The sequence below is a fragment of the Artemia franciscana genome, chromosome 17, assembly GCF_032884065.1.
Source record: "Artemia franciscana chromosome 17, ASM3288406v1, whole genome shotgun sequence".
In the NCBI taxonomy this organism is placed as follows: domain Eukaryota; kingdom Metazoa; phylum Arthropoda; class Branchiopoda; order Anostraca; family Artemiidae; genus Artemia; species Artemia franciscana.
The window spans coordinates 5,542,494-5,561,951 of NC_088879.1; the positions used below are offsets into that span (position 1 = coordinate 5,542,494).

At 33.7% G+C, this 19,458-nt stretch overlaps 2 protein-coding genes across 6 annotated transcripts in view; one reads left to right on the forward strand and one right to left on the reverse strand.

Annotated features, from left to right (window-relative positions):
* The first annotated feature begins 706 nt into the window (after nt 1–706).
* LOC136037734 (multiple inositol polyphosphate phosphatase 1-like) lies at nt 707–15,820 on the forward strand. Of its 2 annotated transcripts, none has more exons than XM_065720509.1 (2): nt 707–789; nt 10,340–15,820. In XM_065720509.1, exon 2 carries the CDS (start codon nt 10,340–10,342, stop codon nt 11,729–11,731), a length of 1,392 nt encoding a protein of 463 aa, XP_065576581.1. In that variant the 5' UTR covers nt 707–789; the 3' UTR covers nt 11,732–15,820. The 2 variants fall into 2 exon arrangements, with proteins under 2 accessions (XP_065576581.1, XP_065576582.1); XM_065720510.1 differs by having other exon boundaries at nt 757–809.
* Nucleotides 15,821–18,140: 2,320 nt separating this feature from the next.
* Nucleotides 18,141–19,458, reverse strand: part of LOC136037735 (heme oxygenase 1-like) — a 30,924-nt gene continuing 29,606 nt past the window's right edge. For all 4 annotated transcript variants that reach the window (XM_065720513.1, XM_065720512.1, XM_065720511.1 and 1 more), the window contains one exon: nt 18,141–18,954. In XM_065720513.1, coding sequence (XP_065576585.1) covers nt 18,305–18,954 — 650 coding nt within the window. In that variant the 3' untranslated portion in view covers nt 18,141–18,304. The remainder of the gene's footprint in view (nt 18,955–19,458) is intronic.

Consider the following 19,458-nt stretch of genomic DNA (forward strand, 5'->3'; position numbering starts at 1 on the left):
CTTAATACTTAGCAATAAAAGCACTTAAATAATTTGTAATTCTCCCCATTTCAGCTGAAAAAAGTAGATGTAGCTAACAACCAAAACCTATATAATACTGTCGTCCAACCCCTGGTTCCCACTGCTGCGATTTTGAACAAAATCCTGCGACATGCGACAAATGACACAAATTGTGTGACAAACAACGCAAAACCATCCGTTTCGCTGCAATGTCAGATACGTTGAATAATTTCAACTCATATAACAAATCGCATCGGTTGTTCTAATTAAAAAAAAAATCATAACCAAAGTCATGGAGCTGATCGAAAAGCTAATTTTAGCTGTTAATTAATTTTGGCTGTTTGTCACAGTGATGCAAAAGTCTGCGTTTCTTTGTGAACCTCCATCCGATTCAGTCGTATGTCTAATTCCGCTAGATATTAATCATATCGGGATTGACGCAGCAGTGGGGACCAGGGGCAACTCAAACAATGTTATGGTACCAATCAATTAGGTGCTTGTGCTTGCCTATCTTCACTTTCTCAGACTTCTAGCGCATATTAATGTCTAATAAACAGCCAAAAGGCACCCGGCCCTTTTTAAACATTATAAGATAGGGCACTTATACATCTGAATTGTATACTTTTTGTCTGTGATGTGGCGTAGCTTGGCGTTTTAGGCTTATGAGCATTATGAAATTCGATTCATTTGGTTCGGTGCGGGCAATGCAGGCAACTCTGTATAGAAAAATTTCTAGTCGAATAAGTCAAACATTTTTCAGAGGCTGATGGAGTAAATTTAGCAGAACTAGTAAAAGAAATTACTTTACAGTTCGAATGCACTTTAAAATTCCACATTGAATCTGATTGAATTTTATTATAGCCTATTGGCTTTTTGTTTTTACATTTCCAATAGGCTATTCTACTGTTACAACTGCACCATAGCCTATCTTGAATACAAGTTTAGCATAGGCCCAGTGTTTTGAATAGAAAATCAGAATTATTTCTACAGGATTAGTGTAGAATCAGGGCTTTTGAGAAAGAAACATGGGTAACTGTATCACAGTTCATATTATTGACTTACCAATAAAGTGAATGTACCACTTGATGCTTTTTATGCTCTTTATGAATATAATAATTGTTTCTATCGCAAAGCTCAATTTTAAGCACTTTTTGAGCTCTTGAAAATGACAAATTTTCGATTAAAGTATGAGTTGTCAGTTGTTTTTAAGAAAATAAAACTATGTTTTCTTGGTCATTTTTGATGAAATAATGCTACATTTTCTCAGTGCCAAAATTATTTATAGTTAGGTTAAGTGAGATTGGGCTGGGTCAAAAAGTGCTTAAATTTGAATTTGCAAAAGAAGCAATTATTATATTTTTAAAGAGCATAAAAAGGTATGTTCACTTTTTTGGTAATAGGCCTATGAACTATGATACATTTACTGAAACATGTTACAAAAAAAAATTACTTCACAATGTACAGAATAACTATAGTTAATACATTTTGATTACAGCTTGACTGTACCTTAATGCCCAAAGACAGAGCTGATAGCTCAGAACTTTGGCATAGCATCATAAAGAATGTTGTCTAGATGTGAAATATATGCCAGACATCAGATGAATCAACAGAAGGAGCCTCTAATGTCCTCAGAAGTTTGCTCATATCTATTCTAACATGTGGCTGTTGATAGACTGTTTTTATACTCAATACCAATGAATAACTCATCATCATTGACTATTATAGTTGATTTTTTGAAGTGGATAAGATAGCTGTTTCAAATTCACAGCAAATGATCTCAAAATTAAAAATGCATTTTGCAAGATATGATTCACTAGACCAATTTGCATCTGAAAATAGGCCAAAATTCAGCTTGGAGTAGTTTTGAGTTTCTACTGAAACCTAGTATAACAACCATGGTGGATTAAGTCCCCTAATACTCCCAATCAATTAGGATGAGACCATAGTTAGGTTACACCACCAGCAAGATGTTTCACAGGAGGCTCACCACTACCTTATCTTGCTGGACACAGAATTTAATGTAATGAGTAAAGAGGCAGTCCAGATTACAAAATTAATAGTGACAAAAGCTTCAAAAGACAAACAGATCCATACATTACATTATTAGAGTACCAAAGTACTCCTATTGATAGAGCATATCCACCAACCTAGCTGATTATAAGCAGAAAAACATAGTCAATGATCCCAGCAGTGCCATCACAACTAAATAATAATAAATAATCGCATATACACACATATAATCACATAAGTCACATATAATCATAGCCAAAAATAATCACATAGTATGTTTTCAAGAAAGCCCAATTTAGACAACAGAGCATTCATAACAGGAATGCCAGGGAGCTAAAAGAATTTTGCCCAGGAGAGAAACTGTGTATGAAATTTGATGAGAGTAGTACATGGTGTAAAGTGTAGTAGAAAAGAAGAACAAGTAGCCAAAGTGCTCATACACAGAATGTATAGAAAACAGCAGCTCGCTTCATAAAAACAGGTGCCACCTACATCCCAGGTTAGATCTATTCATGAGTAAGTCAGCACTAATGCCAACATATTAAGGCCAGCTATTCTAACCAGTATCCAGTACAAGACATATGTCCAAATGGAGAAGCAATAGATGATAATGGGATAATGCCTGTTCTAGTGCCAGAATGTATAGCAGTAACAACAAGAGCGAATTACCAAATTGTATGAGAGAGGAAGAAAGGGAAATATTGAGTCAAATAGGTGAGCTCCGCACAGGAACACCCCCACTACTTGTCTGTTACAGCACCAGCACTCTAGTTCTTCATCCACCTGAACACTGTAGAACTGGTTTCTTTTGATAGTTTCTTTCAGCTTAGTATGAGACAAAGACAAGTGACAGAATAGATAGGAAATATAGAATTTGGGCTATATATTTGTGCATTAGGGGGGGGGATTGTTGATAAAGTATTTGGACAGCATGAAGTTAGAAATCATTTCTTACTTTGTAATATGCTGAATAATTGAACCTAACACATTTTGCACCCACTATACTTTACCCCATCCCTCTAATGTGCAAATATATTGCCCAAATATGTTTTTAAAGTATTATATTTTCATCATACTTAGGTATATTCTAATAGGACTAATGTAGCTTCACTTCTTGAGTGTCAGCACTGTAACAGATAAGTACCTCACCCTCTGTAACTAGAGCACAAGCCCCATCACCTGAGGGAAGAATCATACACTCTGATAGACTTTCCAAACCACCTGTTCATATAAACCTGAGTATAGACTGCAAAGATCACAACCACTGCCAGCCAGCTTACCCATGATCCAAACCATTTCTAAATGAGAAGTAACATGAAATATACTGCTGTTTTTGCTTGCTTGTTTTGTTTTTTGCTTATGTGCTTTATTTATAGATAGTGGCTCTCCATTAAATGATTATACTCAAATCTGAAGTCTGATGAGGAAGTACATTATACTCCTCTCCTCCTAATGTACCAAAATATAACCCAAATTATATATTTCCTATGCATCATCTTGTTTGAACCCATATGCTCATAATTGAATCAACTATGACACAATCAGGAATCACTTGGGAAATATATAATCTGGGCTATATACAAAGGTAAATGGGAGCAAAAATTTAAGGGGGCATTTGGGTTAGATGGCCCTACCTATGACCCTGCTTATAGAAGTAATTTGTTGTGTTTTTTCATGTTTAATCAGAAAGCTCATGTTTAATTGTTTAAAAAGCCTTGAACAATATGAGGGAATTGTGCTCTGTGTAATTCATGATGATATTTGTACTGGCAGGCAAATTAGTACTACAAGCTAAGTAAGAAGTAGGCTTACAGTAGGAAGAGAAACGATACTGCTTATCATTTTTATTGTCAGATCTCTATGATGCTTGGTTGGACTTGATGTTGCTCAAGTTTTCACACAAAGTGAGAGTGACATTGTATTTTGAACTGTATAAAATATTCAGCTTTTATCCTGCATCATGGAATTGGATACAAAACATAGCCAGATTAATATAAAACAGCCAAAAATGAAGCAGTTCTAATACCTTGTTTCTAGAAATAATATATTTCTAGATTAATATAAAACAGCCAAAAACAAAGACTTTGTTCAGACTTTGGCCTGGCTGTGACTGTGGGGTGTGCTTGGAACTTGGTTCCTGCTGAGATCCAGCAGTCACGAACATTTGGCTCCTTTAAGAGACAGATGAAAAGTTTCTTATTAAATGTTTCTTATGGTTTATTTTTTTTTTTTTGGGTTGTTGTTTTGTTGGTGTTGTATCCTTGATGACGCAAGAATTTTAATTTGTATTTTATTGTTGGGTGATGTGAGGGTTGCTGTTTTGTGGGGACTGCTGATGATTTAATTTTTTTTTCCTTACATATTTATATTTAGATGTTGACTAGTATGTTTATGACAAGTTTTATGATTCTTTATTTATTGTATGCAGTTTCCCAAACAACAGGCCATTGAGCCCTTTGGGATATTGTTTTTGTTATTGTTATTTTATGAATTTAAATAGAACTTGAACTTGAAGCGATTCTATTATCTTGTTTCTAGAAATAATATATTTCTAGATTAATATAAAAAAATAGCTAGATTAATAAAATTAAACATTGCTAGATTAATGTAAAACAGCCAAAAACGAAGCAGTTCTAATATCTTGTTTCTAGAAATAATATATTTCTAGGTTAATATAAAACAGTCAAAAATGAAGTAATTCTATTATCTTGTTTCTTGAAATAATATATTTCTAGATTAATATACAAAATAGCTAGATTAATACAAAACATAGCTAGATTAATATAAAACAGGTAAAACCGAAGCAGTTCTATTATCTTGTTTCTAGAAATAAATATATTTCTAGATTAGTATAAAACAAAGCTAGATTAATATAAAACAACCAAAAACAAAGCAGTTCTATTATCTTGTTTCTAGAAATAATATATTTCTAGATTAATATAAAACAGTCAAAAATGAAGTAATTCTATTATCTTGTTTCTTGAAATAATATATTTCTAGATTAATATACAAAATAGCTAGATTAATACAAAACATAGCTAGATTAATATAAAACAAGTAAAAACGAAGCAGTTCTATTGTCTTGTTTCTAGAAATAAATATATTTCTAGATTAGTATAAAACATAGCTAGATTAATATAAAACAACCAAAAACAAAGCAGTTCTTTTATCTTATTTCTAGAAATTATATATTTCTAGATTAATATAAAACAGTCAAAAATGAAGTAATTCTATTATCTTGTTTCTTGAAATAATATATTTCTAGATTAATATACAAAATAGCTAGATTAATACAAAACATAGCTAGATTAATATAAAACAGGTAAAAACGAAGCAGTTCTATTGTCTTGTTTCTAGAAATAAATATATTTCTAGATTAGTATAAAACATAGCTAGATTAATATAAAACAACCAAAAACAAAGCAGTTCTATTATCTTGTTTCTAAAAAATAATATATTTCTAGATTAATATGAAACATAGCTAGATTAATATAAAACAGCCAAAAACGAATCAGTTCTATTATCTTGTTTCTAGAAATAATATATTTCTAGATTAAAATAAGACATAGCTAGATTAATACAAAACATAGCTAGATTAATATAAAAAAGCCAAAAATGAATCAGTTCTTTTTTCTTGTTTCTAGAAATAACTTATTTCTAGATTAATATAAAACAGCTCAAAACAAAGCAGTTCTATTTAAACATTCAGAATTTCATTTTTAGAAGTCTAAAAATGGTTCCAATTGGGATGTAGCTTGAAATTCTTGTAAAACCTGGGTATTCAGTTGGTCTTTCCCTGTTGACAAAAATATGCAAATATAAATATTCGTTGTCTGTTTTGTTACTAATACAATACTAATTGCTCTATTATAGTGCATGGGTAATGCCCATGGAGTGGCTACAATATAGTAGAAAACCACTTTTTTGGTGGTCAGCTAAATTCTAATAGCAGCCAAAATGGAAAAGTAGCTTTCAATAGAATAAAATGGCTTTTTGGATGCTCTATATTAAAGTTTTGTTCCATTTTCGATCTGTTACATCCCCTCTGACCTAGCCAATTATTCATTTAAAAACACAGGTCATTCTACATGCTTTATAAATGGTTTTGTTTGTTATTTAAATATCAAATGTATTAAAGAATAATATTTTAAGTTTGATTTACAAAGTGAGCATATAATTAATACATCTAGTGTATTATTCTAAGAAATGTTAGCAGGAATCTATGTGGGAGACTTTTGAAATTATTTTGAAAGAATCTTAAATTTGCTAAGCATGCTAAGTTTGTCAAATCTAGCTAAATTTAGACTCTGGGTAGCTTATTGGGTAAAGCAGGGCCTGAATATTGGAAACAAAGACCTGTATGCAGTGTTCCCATTGTTCTCTTGTCCAAATAATTTTTTTCATCATAGGCTTATTATAGAGTGAATTTTGCCTTATGTTTTATACTAAATCCTATTTATTTTCAATTTTATATTCAGAATTAAAAAAGAATTCATAAAATATATTTCGATCATAAATTATGTAAAAACAGTTAAACTTATACTGTGTTAGTGTGTTACAAGATGCAGGTCATTATTGCTCTTGGTGAGAGGAGGTGTAACATCTTCTTTTATCTATGGTCTTATCCAGAGAAATCTCTTCACTTCGTTAAAAATAATTATCAAAATGTCACCAGGGTCCACAGCAATTTTCCTCTCTTGATTATTTCCTAATGGACATGTCAAGTATCATTCCATCTTGAGGTGAGTCCTTTTTCCAGTATCTGTGTGGTTGTCATAGCTCAAGACAAACTAAATGAGTCCCCAACAGTTAAGTAAGAGCGTAATGCTCCCATCTATCATGATCCCGATTAGAATGGGCTGCATTAATGCCAGAAAAAATCCATATTGTGCGTATTCCAAAACCAAAAGACTAGTCCTACTTATACTGACTCATTTAAACCCATTAATCCTTTTCTTCTATATGAAAAAGCTCTTTTAAAGAATCTTCTAGCAAATTTATAAATCCCTACAATCAAATAAATCTGCAAATGCTTTTTAGGAGATAGAATTCAACTTTAGATTACCTGGTTGTGTAGGCTCAGAGATGCACAAAGATTCTGTCTCAGGGTTGTGATGTTTGGTTTTTTACCTTCTATATTGTGAAGGCTTTTATCTATATTTTCTACATGGGGGTTTTGTAGAAGCTAAGAGCTTTTGGCGTTGGGAATCATTTGCAATGTTTTCTTGTGTGTCACTATGTAATAAGAGTTGCCTTGACAGTTTTATTTCAGAGAAGTATTATATCTTATTTCAAATTACCTCAAGTTGTAGCTCTGGTATTGTAAAAAAAAGTCAGTGTATTTCTCTCCTTAAATTATAATTTTTATGGATTTAAGCGCCCTAGGACCCACCCTCTTTATATTTACCTTTCTTTTGGCAAGCTGAGCATGCCTGTTCTTTCTGGACCCCTGGATTCTTGATCTCATGATGCATTTTCTAAGATAGCCTATTGATTTTTTATGGTTTAAAATGCTTGCTTAGAGGTTTATAGTTCCCCATCTTAAAAATTAAGGAAAATACCATATAGCATGTGCAAAGTGGAATCAATTCGCGAAATTTTAGCGGTGCGGCAAAATGTATTTTTCAAAATCTGGGGAGGGGGATTTTTTTTTTCAATTTTTCATGAAAATGCAAAAAAGGGTAATTTTTCTGTGAAAATACCCCAAAAAACATATTTTTTCAAGGTAGGTAAAACACAAGTGCACAAAAGAACTAGGGAGAACATACCTACCCCACCCCAGTTGACAGCAATGCATCAGTAGCACATAAGTTGTGTCTCCTCTTTTTTCCCAGAGGTATCTGCACTAAATCAGAGATTATAGATGATCTTGATGGTACTAATTTAGATGGAAACTAAAAATATTATTGCACTTTCTAAGTCACAAAAGGAATACTGCCACAGCTTTTTTCTTACATGAAACAAAAATTTTGGCCGAATAGGGCCAACTTGTCTGTGAGTGAAAAATTCTAAGATAGCTAAATTCTTTCTTATAATTTGTCTTCCTATGCGCATTCTAGGCAATTTTTCTCAGCCATCTTTGAGCCTCTTGAAGTTCCTGTTACCACTCCTGTCCCCTCGAAAGGGTACTAAACTTTGGTGAACTTGTCCAATCTTTATGTTTTTTGTATATTTTTCAGTTTCATGACTTCCCCATGTGTTAGCATTAACATATGTGTACAAAGATGCATTTTTAGGGGAGGGGGTATTATATCGTAAAATTCCGTAAAGAGATAGCTAAGAAATAAACATTACGATTTGCAAATTAATGCTATGTTTGAATATAATAATTATTACCACCACCAATCTCAACAGTTAAGCCTGAAGATTTTTCTTTCATAAATGATTAACAATTATTATCATTCTAAGTATGCTGCTTTGTTGGAGGGTCAAGGTTAAGCAAATCGCTTTTCGTACATTTTTTATTATTATTATAAAAAAAACAGTTGAACTAGGTGAGTACAACCTTCAGAGATGTTCAGGGATTGTATTTTTTTTTCTTTTTTTTTAGAAACCGTGTTTTTCTTTCCTCTGTGATGGTTTTCCTTCCCCTCCCTATATGATTTGCATTCACCTCATAGAGCATCTATCTCATAGCCCTAAAGAGTAAAATTAAGCTTTTATTGGAATAATTGGTTGTTTATAGTTTTGATGAGAGTCTGTATTACAAATTTAAGAACGCAAGCAAATATAAGTGGTGCTTTTTTTTAACAAGTTTTTCTTATACAATACACTAAGTAAATGGTCCTTATATGTGACATAAAAAATAAGTTGTTCTAAAGGAGAATATTTTATAAATATTTGGGCTTTAATCAGCAGCTTCTGAAAGGCATTGGTCATAATATACCCCTTTGGACTCTTAACTATGTGACAAAGTTGCACCTATTTCGTTTAATTCCTAGATAGAAATGAAAACCTGCATTAAATGCCCGTTTTTTAAATAAAAACTCCTTTTGACTTTTTTAGTTTCATCACTTAAGTTGGACAAAGACCTTTTTGTAAATTTTATTGCGTATTTTTAAATAAACTGAAATGAATAAAAATTAATTTTCAAAAACTCTTGAAGCAAAATTTTTATTTTTGAAGCAAAGAGCAAAGTTTAAGTTTTAAACTTTTCTGCTCATAACTGAACTTTTTTCGTCCTAAAGAAAATCCTGCTTTCTGTGTGTGGGGTTTGTCACATTTCCCTGTATTTGTAGAATTTAGAAAAAAACTGGTGTTTGATCAAAAACGGAAAGCCCATACACACACAAATAAACAAGATGCTCTTTTTAGAAATGAAAGGTCCTTAAGTAATCCTCCGAAAATAGAAGACCAAGTTATAAGGCTCTGAATAGTCTTTCACAAGTCATGATATTGATAACTTTTAATGCACAGTTTAGATTCTGAAAAAAATCAAGCAAGTTGAGTTTTCAGTAAAATACTAGTGTTTCGGAATTTTGACTAATATAAGGGAATATCGTGAAATTCTTGCTAGTTTCGCTGTGTAAACTGCAGAGCGATAATTGTTGTTCGTTTTTACTTCCATCAGGAAACTGTTTTTTTTTTATTATTATATGCATAAGTGGCGATGTCAAATAATTTGAGCAAGGTAGCAAAACATGCCATCAGTCACAAAATAGAACCTTCGGATTGAAACTGTATCAAACGCATTTTAAAATCAATTAAGAGAAATGTTATGCTTTAATAATGGTAAGATTGGGGTTGCCTTTTGTAAAAGGAAAAACGCTTGACAAGATTCTAATTTCTAGTCTTCCAACTGCTTTTACTAGAAGATCTAGATTCAAAGTTTTAGAGTTATTCCAAATGTAACTATGTTCACTTCTGAAACTGGGACGTAGTTTAAGGCCTAAAGTTTTAGAATTGGCTTATTTGAAAATCGAAAAAGTTTTACAAACATCTCTACACCTCATTATAGGTCCAAGGAGAAGAAAAAATCACTAATGGAACCACAGTTTCACAAACTTACTTGAGAAAATAAAATTGATGAAATTCAGACATAAGTTAATATTGCAGCAAGGAAACATTCTTTTGCACCCATAGGAGGCATCAGCCCTTCCTCAACCTCCTTGAAATACCAAAAAAAGTATGAAAGTTTATAATACTTAAAAAATTTTTTTTTGGCAAAAATAACCTCTTTTCTAACGTCCACTCGATCTGTAAAAAAAATTTCCACCCCAAAACCTGGAAAAGTTATGTGGGTGCCCTTGAGGAAAACCTTTGTTTTAAAGGCTGTTTTCAACAACAAATAGTAAAGCAAACTTTTGAAGCTTATTTTATTGTGTTTCAGATGGAGCTTCTGGGGTTCTCTTATTGGGCATCAAGATCTGTCACATTTTTAGTGTTGTCTTCTTATTGTGTGGCATATACACCAATTGAACATTGCTTTTTTCATAGTAGTGACACATACCCTTACTATGGGAGTAAAACAGCATATATGAACAATAAATTTCGGCCGAATAATTCAAATGAAACTGAGACAAACTGTAGTCCTAAAAATATTTGGTTTCTTGCACGTCATGGGACAAGAAATCCTGGTGTCAAATATCTTCGAAGAATGAGGGACCACTTACCACTATTACGAGATCAGATTTTGGAGAATCATGGTAATGGGCAAGGCGAGTTGTGCAAATATGATATTGAACTCCTTCACAGATGGAGGCTGACTGCATCTGATCAAGAAGCAAAGTTCTTAGTTGATGAAGGTTATACAGAGCTTGAGAGCATTGGAAGGCGATTTAAATCTAGATTCCCAGCGTTGTTTGAGTCATATAATAATGAAAGCTATGTTTTTGCGTATACTGAGTCGCAAAGGACTGAAGCAAGTGCAGTGGCTTTTGTGAAAGGTATTTTTGAAGATGAGCACCATCAAGTCTGGTTCCGTCCTCCTGTTACTCCTGATCCCTTGTTGAGATTTTATAAGAAGTGTCAGAAATGGCGCTATGAAGTGCATAAAAATTTCGACGCTTTATTTCATGTAAAAATGTTCGAAACCGGCCCAGAAATGTCAAATTTACGTCATATTATATCAGTCAGGCTTGGATTTAATCGCACATTGACACAAAGTGAGGTTGACATCGTTTATTTGATGTGCGCCTTTGACGAAGCTTGGCGCCCCACCGTACATTCACCTTGGTGCAGTGTTTTTACCCCAAAGGACTTGGCAATCATAGAGTATCGTGAAGATTTAAAATATTATTATGATAGTGGTTATGGACATGATATTAATTACCAACAAGGGTGTCCTATGATTAAGGATGTAATTAGTGTTTTAAAGGGTTCATCCCAAAATAACACAATCGGACATTTTTACTTTACACATTCTGGGACTGTGCTAAAATTTTTAGCCCGTTTGGGTCTCTTCAAAGATTCCACTCCTTTAAGATATGACAATTATTCAACACAAAAGAATAGACTGTGGCGGACTTCAATTATTGACAGCTTTGCATCAAATATTGCGTTTGTACTTTATAATTGTGGCGAAGAGGAGAAGGTGGCAGTTTACATCCAAGAAAAAGTAGTTAAATTGCCCTTTTGTGAAAGTGAAATGTGCAAAATAAAAGAATTTTTAAATGGATATAATGATATTGGTAACAACTGTGATTTTGAGGCAATTTGCAGACTGCCTGTTGGTTTCTCTGAAACGCCAAATGACCGATCCATTGATATTGAGGATGCGTAAATTTTTAGCTTATATTGACGGTGTTCTTCTTAGATATGTTAAGTTCCCAAGGCAAATACTTTTCAGCCTAATTAAGACTGGGTCCTTATAGTTGGAAATTCTAAGTTGCATTCTTTTTTTGTCTATATGAAGATACTGCTATTTTTGAAGATTCTATGTGCTGCAAAGTTATGTCTGCAATCAGAACTATTTTTTTTTACAATTGGCATATGCAATAGATAATTATTTAGAAAATATGGGGATCGTAGCCATTTAACAAATGAAATATAAGCGACCTTTAATATGTAAAATTAAACGTAAAAATTGGGGCATAGATTTGGTACAAACTGCATGCAAGTTTGTTTCATAGAATCTATTTCCTGGAACATAATAACATCAGTTCCTTGTTGTCTCAGTCGTATAAGGCACCATTCCGTTGAGGAAATCTCTGGTCTTACATTCGATTCCTAAACTGGACAAAAATGCTTGATAAGGAAACATGAAATATAAGTATATATGATTATTGTATAAATATAAGAATATATGATTATGAAATATTATAATTATGAAATATAAGTGACCTTTAATATGTGTAATTAAACGCAAAAAATAGGGGCATACGTTTTGCATAAACTGCATGCAAGTTTGATTTGTATTCCGAGAGAAATAAGGTCACTTACAGATCCTTCCCAAGCAGGGCGAGCTTGGAAGTTTTTTTCTAGAGAAGTTGAGTCCTGAATAGGGTTTTATTTACTATTTTATGATTATGATATAGTTTATAATGATTTGCTTGAAAAACTTAATTTTTTTTTCAAATATGCAAAATCGTGCGCTTTTTATATATTTTGTAATTCTGGGGAGATTAGCAGCGGGGAGGGGGGTCATTTATTTGGTCTATACTATCTATGAGAGACGTTTTGAGCTCTTCTCCAGGTTTACTGATGAGGTGGGATAGAAGCAGATATCAAAAATGATTTGACGTGAGGAGAGTTGAATGAAATAATGAAACCGCGCAAAGCTGAATGAAACCGTACGAAGCTGAATGAAACCGCGCAAAGCTGAATGAAACCAGTTCACTAGCAAAGCAAAGTGAGAAGTTTGAATGAGTTTACGATAAAATTCAAACTATTTTAAAAGATAAAAAATATTTACCGCAATTTCAGTGAAAAAGTTTTCTCTAAACTACAACCGCTACTTTATTTGGTTGAAATTAGTAGGACTTCAATGTCAAGGCAGACCCCCCCCCCATATGTATGCATACAGAACAAGCTTTTTTATGTTTTATTCGTTACATCACCTTGCTTGCAATCTCAGACTTTTTTATGTTCAGTTTTCTTTTTTTCTGACTTTCCAGTTATTTCTTTATTACTCTGAGGTCTTCTGCATACTTTGATTTGAACTGTTGTAAACTATCTTCCAGGGTTGATCCATCTTTCAATCTTAATACGGTCCTATATCGCTAATCTATAGTCATACTTGAATTTGGAATTCAATGCTTAAAAATTGTTTCGGATGTTTGGGCCTATAAGCAAAACTTAGAATTTGTAAATCAATCTATTATGTAAATTTCCACCTTTTTTCTTTTTTTTTCACACCAAGAAAATTATTGTTATCTGGCTTTTATATGCTAGGATTTTTATAGGAACCCTAATGTTAAAATCTAATTTATAAGCAACCCTAATGAAGCTAATGAATCAACGGCACCATGCCTGGAAATTTTGAAGTTGCAAATTCTGATTTTTGGAATACTTCATCTTTATAAATCCCAAACCACATTTAGGTAAAATATTGCAAGCCAAGTTTGACCTTGGGAACATGCAAGTTGAATTGATTTTTCATGGTAACTTCTTTGAGATTTGGAAACCCTACAACTAGTTACAGTAAACTTAATCTGAAATACGAAGCTGAGATTATTTTATTGCCAGTTAATTTTTCAGACGCTGGAAAAAAATTTCGAAGAACGGTACATGAGTTGCGTTTTTAAATTACTGTACTATGATGGTGTTTATATTTTAATAGTTCGAATTTTAAAATATTTGAAACAAACGCGTGCCTTGAATAGTGTGTGCAGTAGGCAGAGTAAAGCTGACATTTAAATATGCATTTAAAATATGTAATAAAATGTATTTTATTATATATAAATATGTATTAAAATAATGTAAATAAAATGTGACATTTTAAGCAAAGGAATGGCTCACTTTTGTCTAAGTTTTCTGACTTTAAACATATACACAATGCACAAAAGACTGCACAACTTTTGCGCAGAATGCACAAAAGTTGCAGCAATAAATAATGCTTGTCCATTAAAAAAAACAAAAAACATTGGTGTCTATGCTCTCTCTATTCTAAGCAATACCTGCGGCACTTCCTTATTTCGTTGATTATCCTCTTTGTTTGTTGTTGTTTTTTAAAGAACCGCCCTTGTTCAAGGTCACCATATCAAATGTTTTCAGGAAGGGACACAACTTATTTAGTTTTTTCCCTCAAAGACTGACATTTCGGATAATATTTCACCCATTACCACTGCTTATTGTTAGTTTTTGTACAGGGGTGACGACAGTGGCGGATCCAGGTGGGGGGTGGCCCCCCCTTACATAGTGGTGGACTTGGGGATAATATATAATATATTTGGGGATCGTATTGCCATATTAAATATCGTATTTTTCGTTGAGGGTAAACAGCTTTTCATTTTTTATGGCGGGGTGGTTTCTATAGCTTACTATTTTTTGTATCAGTATTTTTACATCATTTTAATTTCAACAGATTTATTAGAACTTTAACCCTCAGTAGATTTTAGATTAAATTCACGACCTACCTACGGCATATAATTGTTGAGGTTCCCTTTAAATTGCTGGTATTTCTTTGTTCGCAAGTTTATCGAAGTAAAATATTTTACCCCCCCCCCCTCTAAAAAAAAATCCTGGATCCGCTCCTGGGTGAGGAATAGGAGTAAGATTAAGAGTTCTAAAATTAATAAATTTTTAATAATTTGTATGAGCAACTATAAAATATTTTTTACTCCCTACTCCTGTCATAATGGGCTATGACTACCATTTCTATTCTGTCAGCCATTATCTACAGACAGTCATGGCTTTATATTAAGACATTAAACAGCTCTCTTATGATAATCCAACACCCTGCTAGCAGTGGAAAAAAGGACGCATCGGTGCTAACAGCAATTTGTGTTTTTTTTTAAATAATCGTCAATTCTGTATAACGTTTTGTTTGATTTGCTTTATAGATCGTGTTTATTTTAAAGATAACCTTTACTGTGAATTCTTAGATATATGTATATTTCTTTTTGTCGATTTTACTTTTTTTATTTTTCAAACTGTATTCCTTTGATGTTCGAGTTTCTTATTGTGGATTTGAGTTTTTCATTTTTAACAGCGTTGTGAGCTAACGAAAGCTGAGGAAGAATTGCTCAAAAATTTGAAATTTGTCCCTGTTCCTGACATTTAAGGGAAAATCAATTTTCCCGTGCCCTCCTAAGGCAAACTATTGGAAACTTATAAAAATGGGACATTTCGAGAGGTGTTGAGCCCGTAGATATTAAACAATTACATTAATCCAGAGGCTCTCAGGCTGTTTAACAGAGGTTGCGTATTTCTTGATTTTGTTCATTGGGTTTTTAAGGAGTAGAAAAGACGGGATTTTTCTAACTTTTTTCTTCTTGTTTACTGTTCAATTATTTTAGAATAAGGTAGATTTGCAAATAAGTTTGATTCGTTTGAAAAGAAGGTAAATATGCTATAGAGTTTTGGTTGAGGATGGTCGCTTGACACTCTTTAACTAGATTTTGATATCCGGAAAAGGCGTCTTTTTTTTAAACTTTTTTGCTCATTTTTAAAATTATGAAATACAAAGTAAACTCTTGGGTTTTTACTGCCGCAATTCATGTTGTACGTGCTATAATTTGTTTAAAGATGCTTTTGGAAAATTTAGTCACATTTATATTTTGTTTTAAGGGAGTATTTTATTCGAGCAAATGCTTATTTCATTGATTTCACTTCTTCTTTTACGCTGTGGATATGCATTTATTTTAATTGAGACTGTTGATATGCATTTTAATTTTCTTATATAATAATAAACGTTTATTTTTATTCTAAACTCATATTGTGTAAAAGAATTAAGCCTTCACGTCTGTACAGAATTTTCAATATTATTTCAAATTACATAAGGGCCACTTAAGAAAGAAACATTAGTGCCATTAAGTACTTCTGGAATTTATTTGTTGAGAGTTATTCTGTATATTTTTACTTGGATCAGCGGTGATCTTCTTGAAGAAACTCATATTAAAAATGTACTTCAAATCCTTATATGAAATGATGCTAATGTATACTGAACAGAATATTTACATCCGATGCAAAATCCTGCATAGAGAATAGTCTTCTGAAACATAAATTTAATCTTGCTTAATATACGAGAACGTAAATTTCGTTAGAACATTTGCTCTGACATTTTACAATAATAACTGGATAAGATCCACATTTACGCTATGCTTCATGAAGATCTACACTGTCTGAGGTCTCAAGTGTTTTTCGACAATGCCTATGATTTTCCCGGAAGAAAATGTAGCCTACATCAAAACAACCTTCATTTTACGCAGATTAGAAGTAAATAAAATCCATCAAGTTTAATGAAACCCATCAAAATAACTAGCACAAGCAAGTTGCATATCCTTCTAACCGAATGGATCGGTGTGCTGGATTTAGGATCCTTACTCCAAGGGGGCGAGGGTTCGAATACTAGTGTAGTCCAATTATTTGGTTTGGGACGGGGGTCAGTGGCGTGATTCTGTAAGCTCAGCCAGAGCTGACCCAAATCGACATGGATAACTGGAGAAATCTGGTGAAGATAACAGGAAGGGTGTGCGAAAGCACAGGATGGTTGGTCCCTAGCCCCCCTTCTTGGCACTTCCTGGCTGAAGTGCCAAGAAATGGAGATTTTACAATAATGTCAAAATGAACCTTTTTTACAAGCAAGTTGCATAGTTCACGAATAGGAAGAAAACGTCAACTTGCCAGCGTCACGATCTAATTATCTACTATTAAACTACTATTAACAATTCAGTATGGCACTAAGCCACCTGAAGCCAATACAGCTGCGCCCACTCCTCCATCCAAAGATCCACCCACTCTTCACCCCATCCATTCAAAGCTTCCGTCTTCTGTCAATGTATTCAAATCCCCTCCTAAGAACTTCCAATTTCCTTAGGATCCCTTTTACAACCTCTTCCCACCACATTTGGAGACATGGACCTCCAAATCCCTACATGGATTGCCAAAAAGGAAAATCTTCGGGGATATGTCATTAGCAAGACGTATCTTAGCCATTTAAGCCCCCCTCATTGTAGCCCAGAGAAGGATAAAACCCCATTTTTCGTACAGCTTACTGTTTAAAATACTCTCAGTCTAACGGGTACCCAAATCTATCCGTAAACAATTCCTCTGGAACTGACAAATCCTCCTCTTGTCTTTCGAAGCGCCCAGGTTTCGGAACCATGCTTCACCACTGTCATCACTACAGCTTCCAACATTCTAATCTTGGTTCACAGACTCGTCTTCCTAATATTTTCCAACTACGAAAAAAACACTCTCGACCTTATCTATTCTCCCTTTTACATCTTCTCTGCAACCACTACCTTTGTCAATAATACTGCCCAGGGAAGTGAAGTTATCCACATGACCGATCTTCTCGTTACCTAACATCACCTCTTCACCATCATTCATTCCTAGTCTAAATGACTCAGTCTTCTTAAAATTAATTAGCAAGCCTATTCTTGCACACTGAACTCTGAAAACTCATTTTTTTTCAACATTTTCATCTAGGACGCTCAAATCACGTGCATAACCTAAACCTATTTGATTTTTACCTTCTTATTTCATTTTATCGAATTATAGACGTTCAAGAATCGCCTAAAAGAATTTCCAAGCAGCTAGCTAAGAAGACCGGAATTTCGTATTTTTTGTGTTATATGTGTTTATTTATTTACCAGGGTGAGCGCATCGAAGCAGTCACAGAAATTTGGAAGGGTGATTTAACGGGAATCGGGAGTTCTAGTACTCCTCTTAAGAGCCAAGACTGATCAGAGAGCTACTAGGTCCATCCTGATGCCATTTTCACCCAGGAAAAGGAATTTCAAAGTCTTGGGGGAAAGGGATTTTACGTTTTTTCCCCGATTTTGTGTGTGGAAATAACAGAAGATATTTTTCAAAAAATAAGGGTAATTGTCCTTAATCCCAATTGGCTACCCTGTAGTGGGGTCCAGACAAGAATCTTTTACTTGGTAATTCTATGGTCGCAAACTATTATATACTTGTCTATTTTCACATAATTTCCCTAAATTCACACGGAAGGGGGTCTGGGTCCTTAGGCTTTTCCCTCTGGTTGAGTACTGGCATGTGCTACATCCTTTGTTTATCTGATACTAAGCAAACTAACCATTTAATACACTTGAGACTACAAAAGTGGATATTTTTCGATCACTTCGGACTAGCGTTTTACACTAAAAGAAATTAAAACAAACATTGCCCGTAATTCAGAATTAAATTACAGCGTAATATGGGTCACTGCGAAGCAAATTTTTACGCCTTACGCTAAATAACGATTTTTCGCTATAACCATCCCAATAATGACGGGTATCACAAATAATGAAAACTTCACCATCTTCCTTACAATCACGCGTGTAGTGCCAGGTATTGTTTTGACCATTTTATTATTCATTCTGAAAACATTCTTACTTTCTTCAATAAGCTTCCTCCTTGTAACCTCATCCAGTTGAGAGGCGATTTTATTCATCATTTCTGTCATTTCTCTTTTGATATTTGAAACATTTTTTCCTTCAAAGTTTGTGACCGCCTCCCCTTGACCCGGCTGAGCAGTACGAAGCCTTAATTTTGCTTCAATTTGTCGCTTTTTATGTAAAATTTGGCCCCCCGAAAACAGCCCCATATACATATGATATATAAATGCCATAAGTAAGTGGGGTTCATCTTTCTCCAATTCAGCTAAATGATCTATGTATTCCTGAACACTTTCTGTTGGTCTATATTCGTTTCTAAACCATTCGGCACCGAAATAATATTCGATATCCTTTTCAAATTCGGAAACTCTGCGAATACCTGGAATGTCCAGGTCTCCAACTAAGGTGTGCTCAAGTCTCGTCATGGCTTCTTCCATGTATTTGAATACTTCGTAAAAGTAGAGAATGCCATATTTCCAAACTTCATCATCAGTCATTGCTAAAAAATGAAACAAGGTTAAAAACAAATTGCAGATGTTCTTCATCTTATTAAAGTACCAAATTTAGTAAAAATGAAATCTGATTGTTTGAATTGATCAAGTGGAAACTTACACAACCATATGTATTTTTAAAAAATTTAGAAAACCAGGAAATCAATTATTTAAAAAAGAAAGAAAAAGACCTCCAAATGCAGTTAAGCAACTTTTTGTGGTAGCATGCATCAAATTAAAACAAAAAATTTTTAAGAGCTTTTACCGTACTAGCCTAGTGGTTGGCACGCCACACTTGCAATCCTGTGTCCGTAAGGGAGGAGGTTCGAGTCCTGGTGTCGCTGATTATTTTTTTTTTCAAATGGGGTCAGTGGTATGACTCAGTAAGGTCAGCCAAAGTTGACCCAGCTCCAAATGGGTACCTGGAAAAATTTGGGGGAAAACATGGGAAGTGTCAGATGATTTGGTTCCAACCACGCATTGCTCTCCCGGCCGAAGGCAGAAAACCAGGA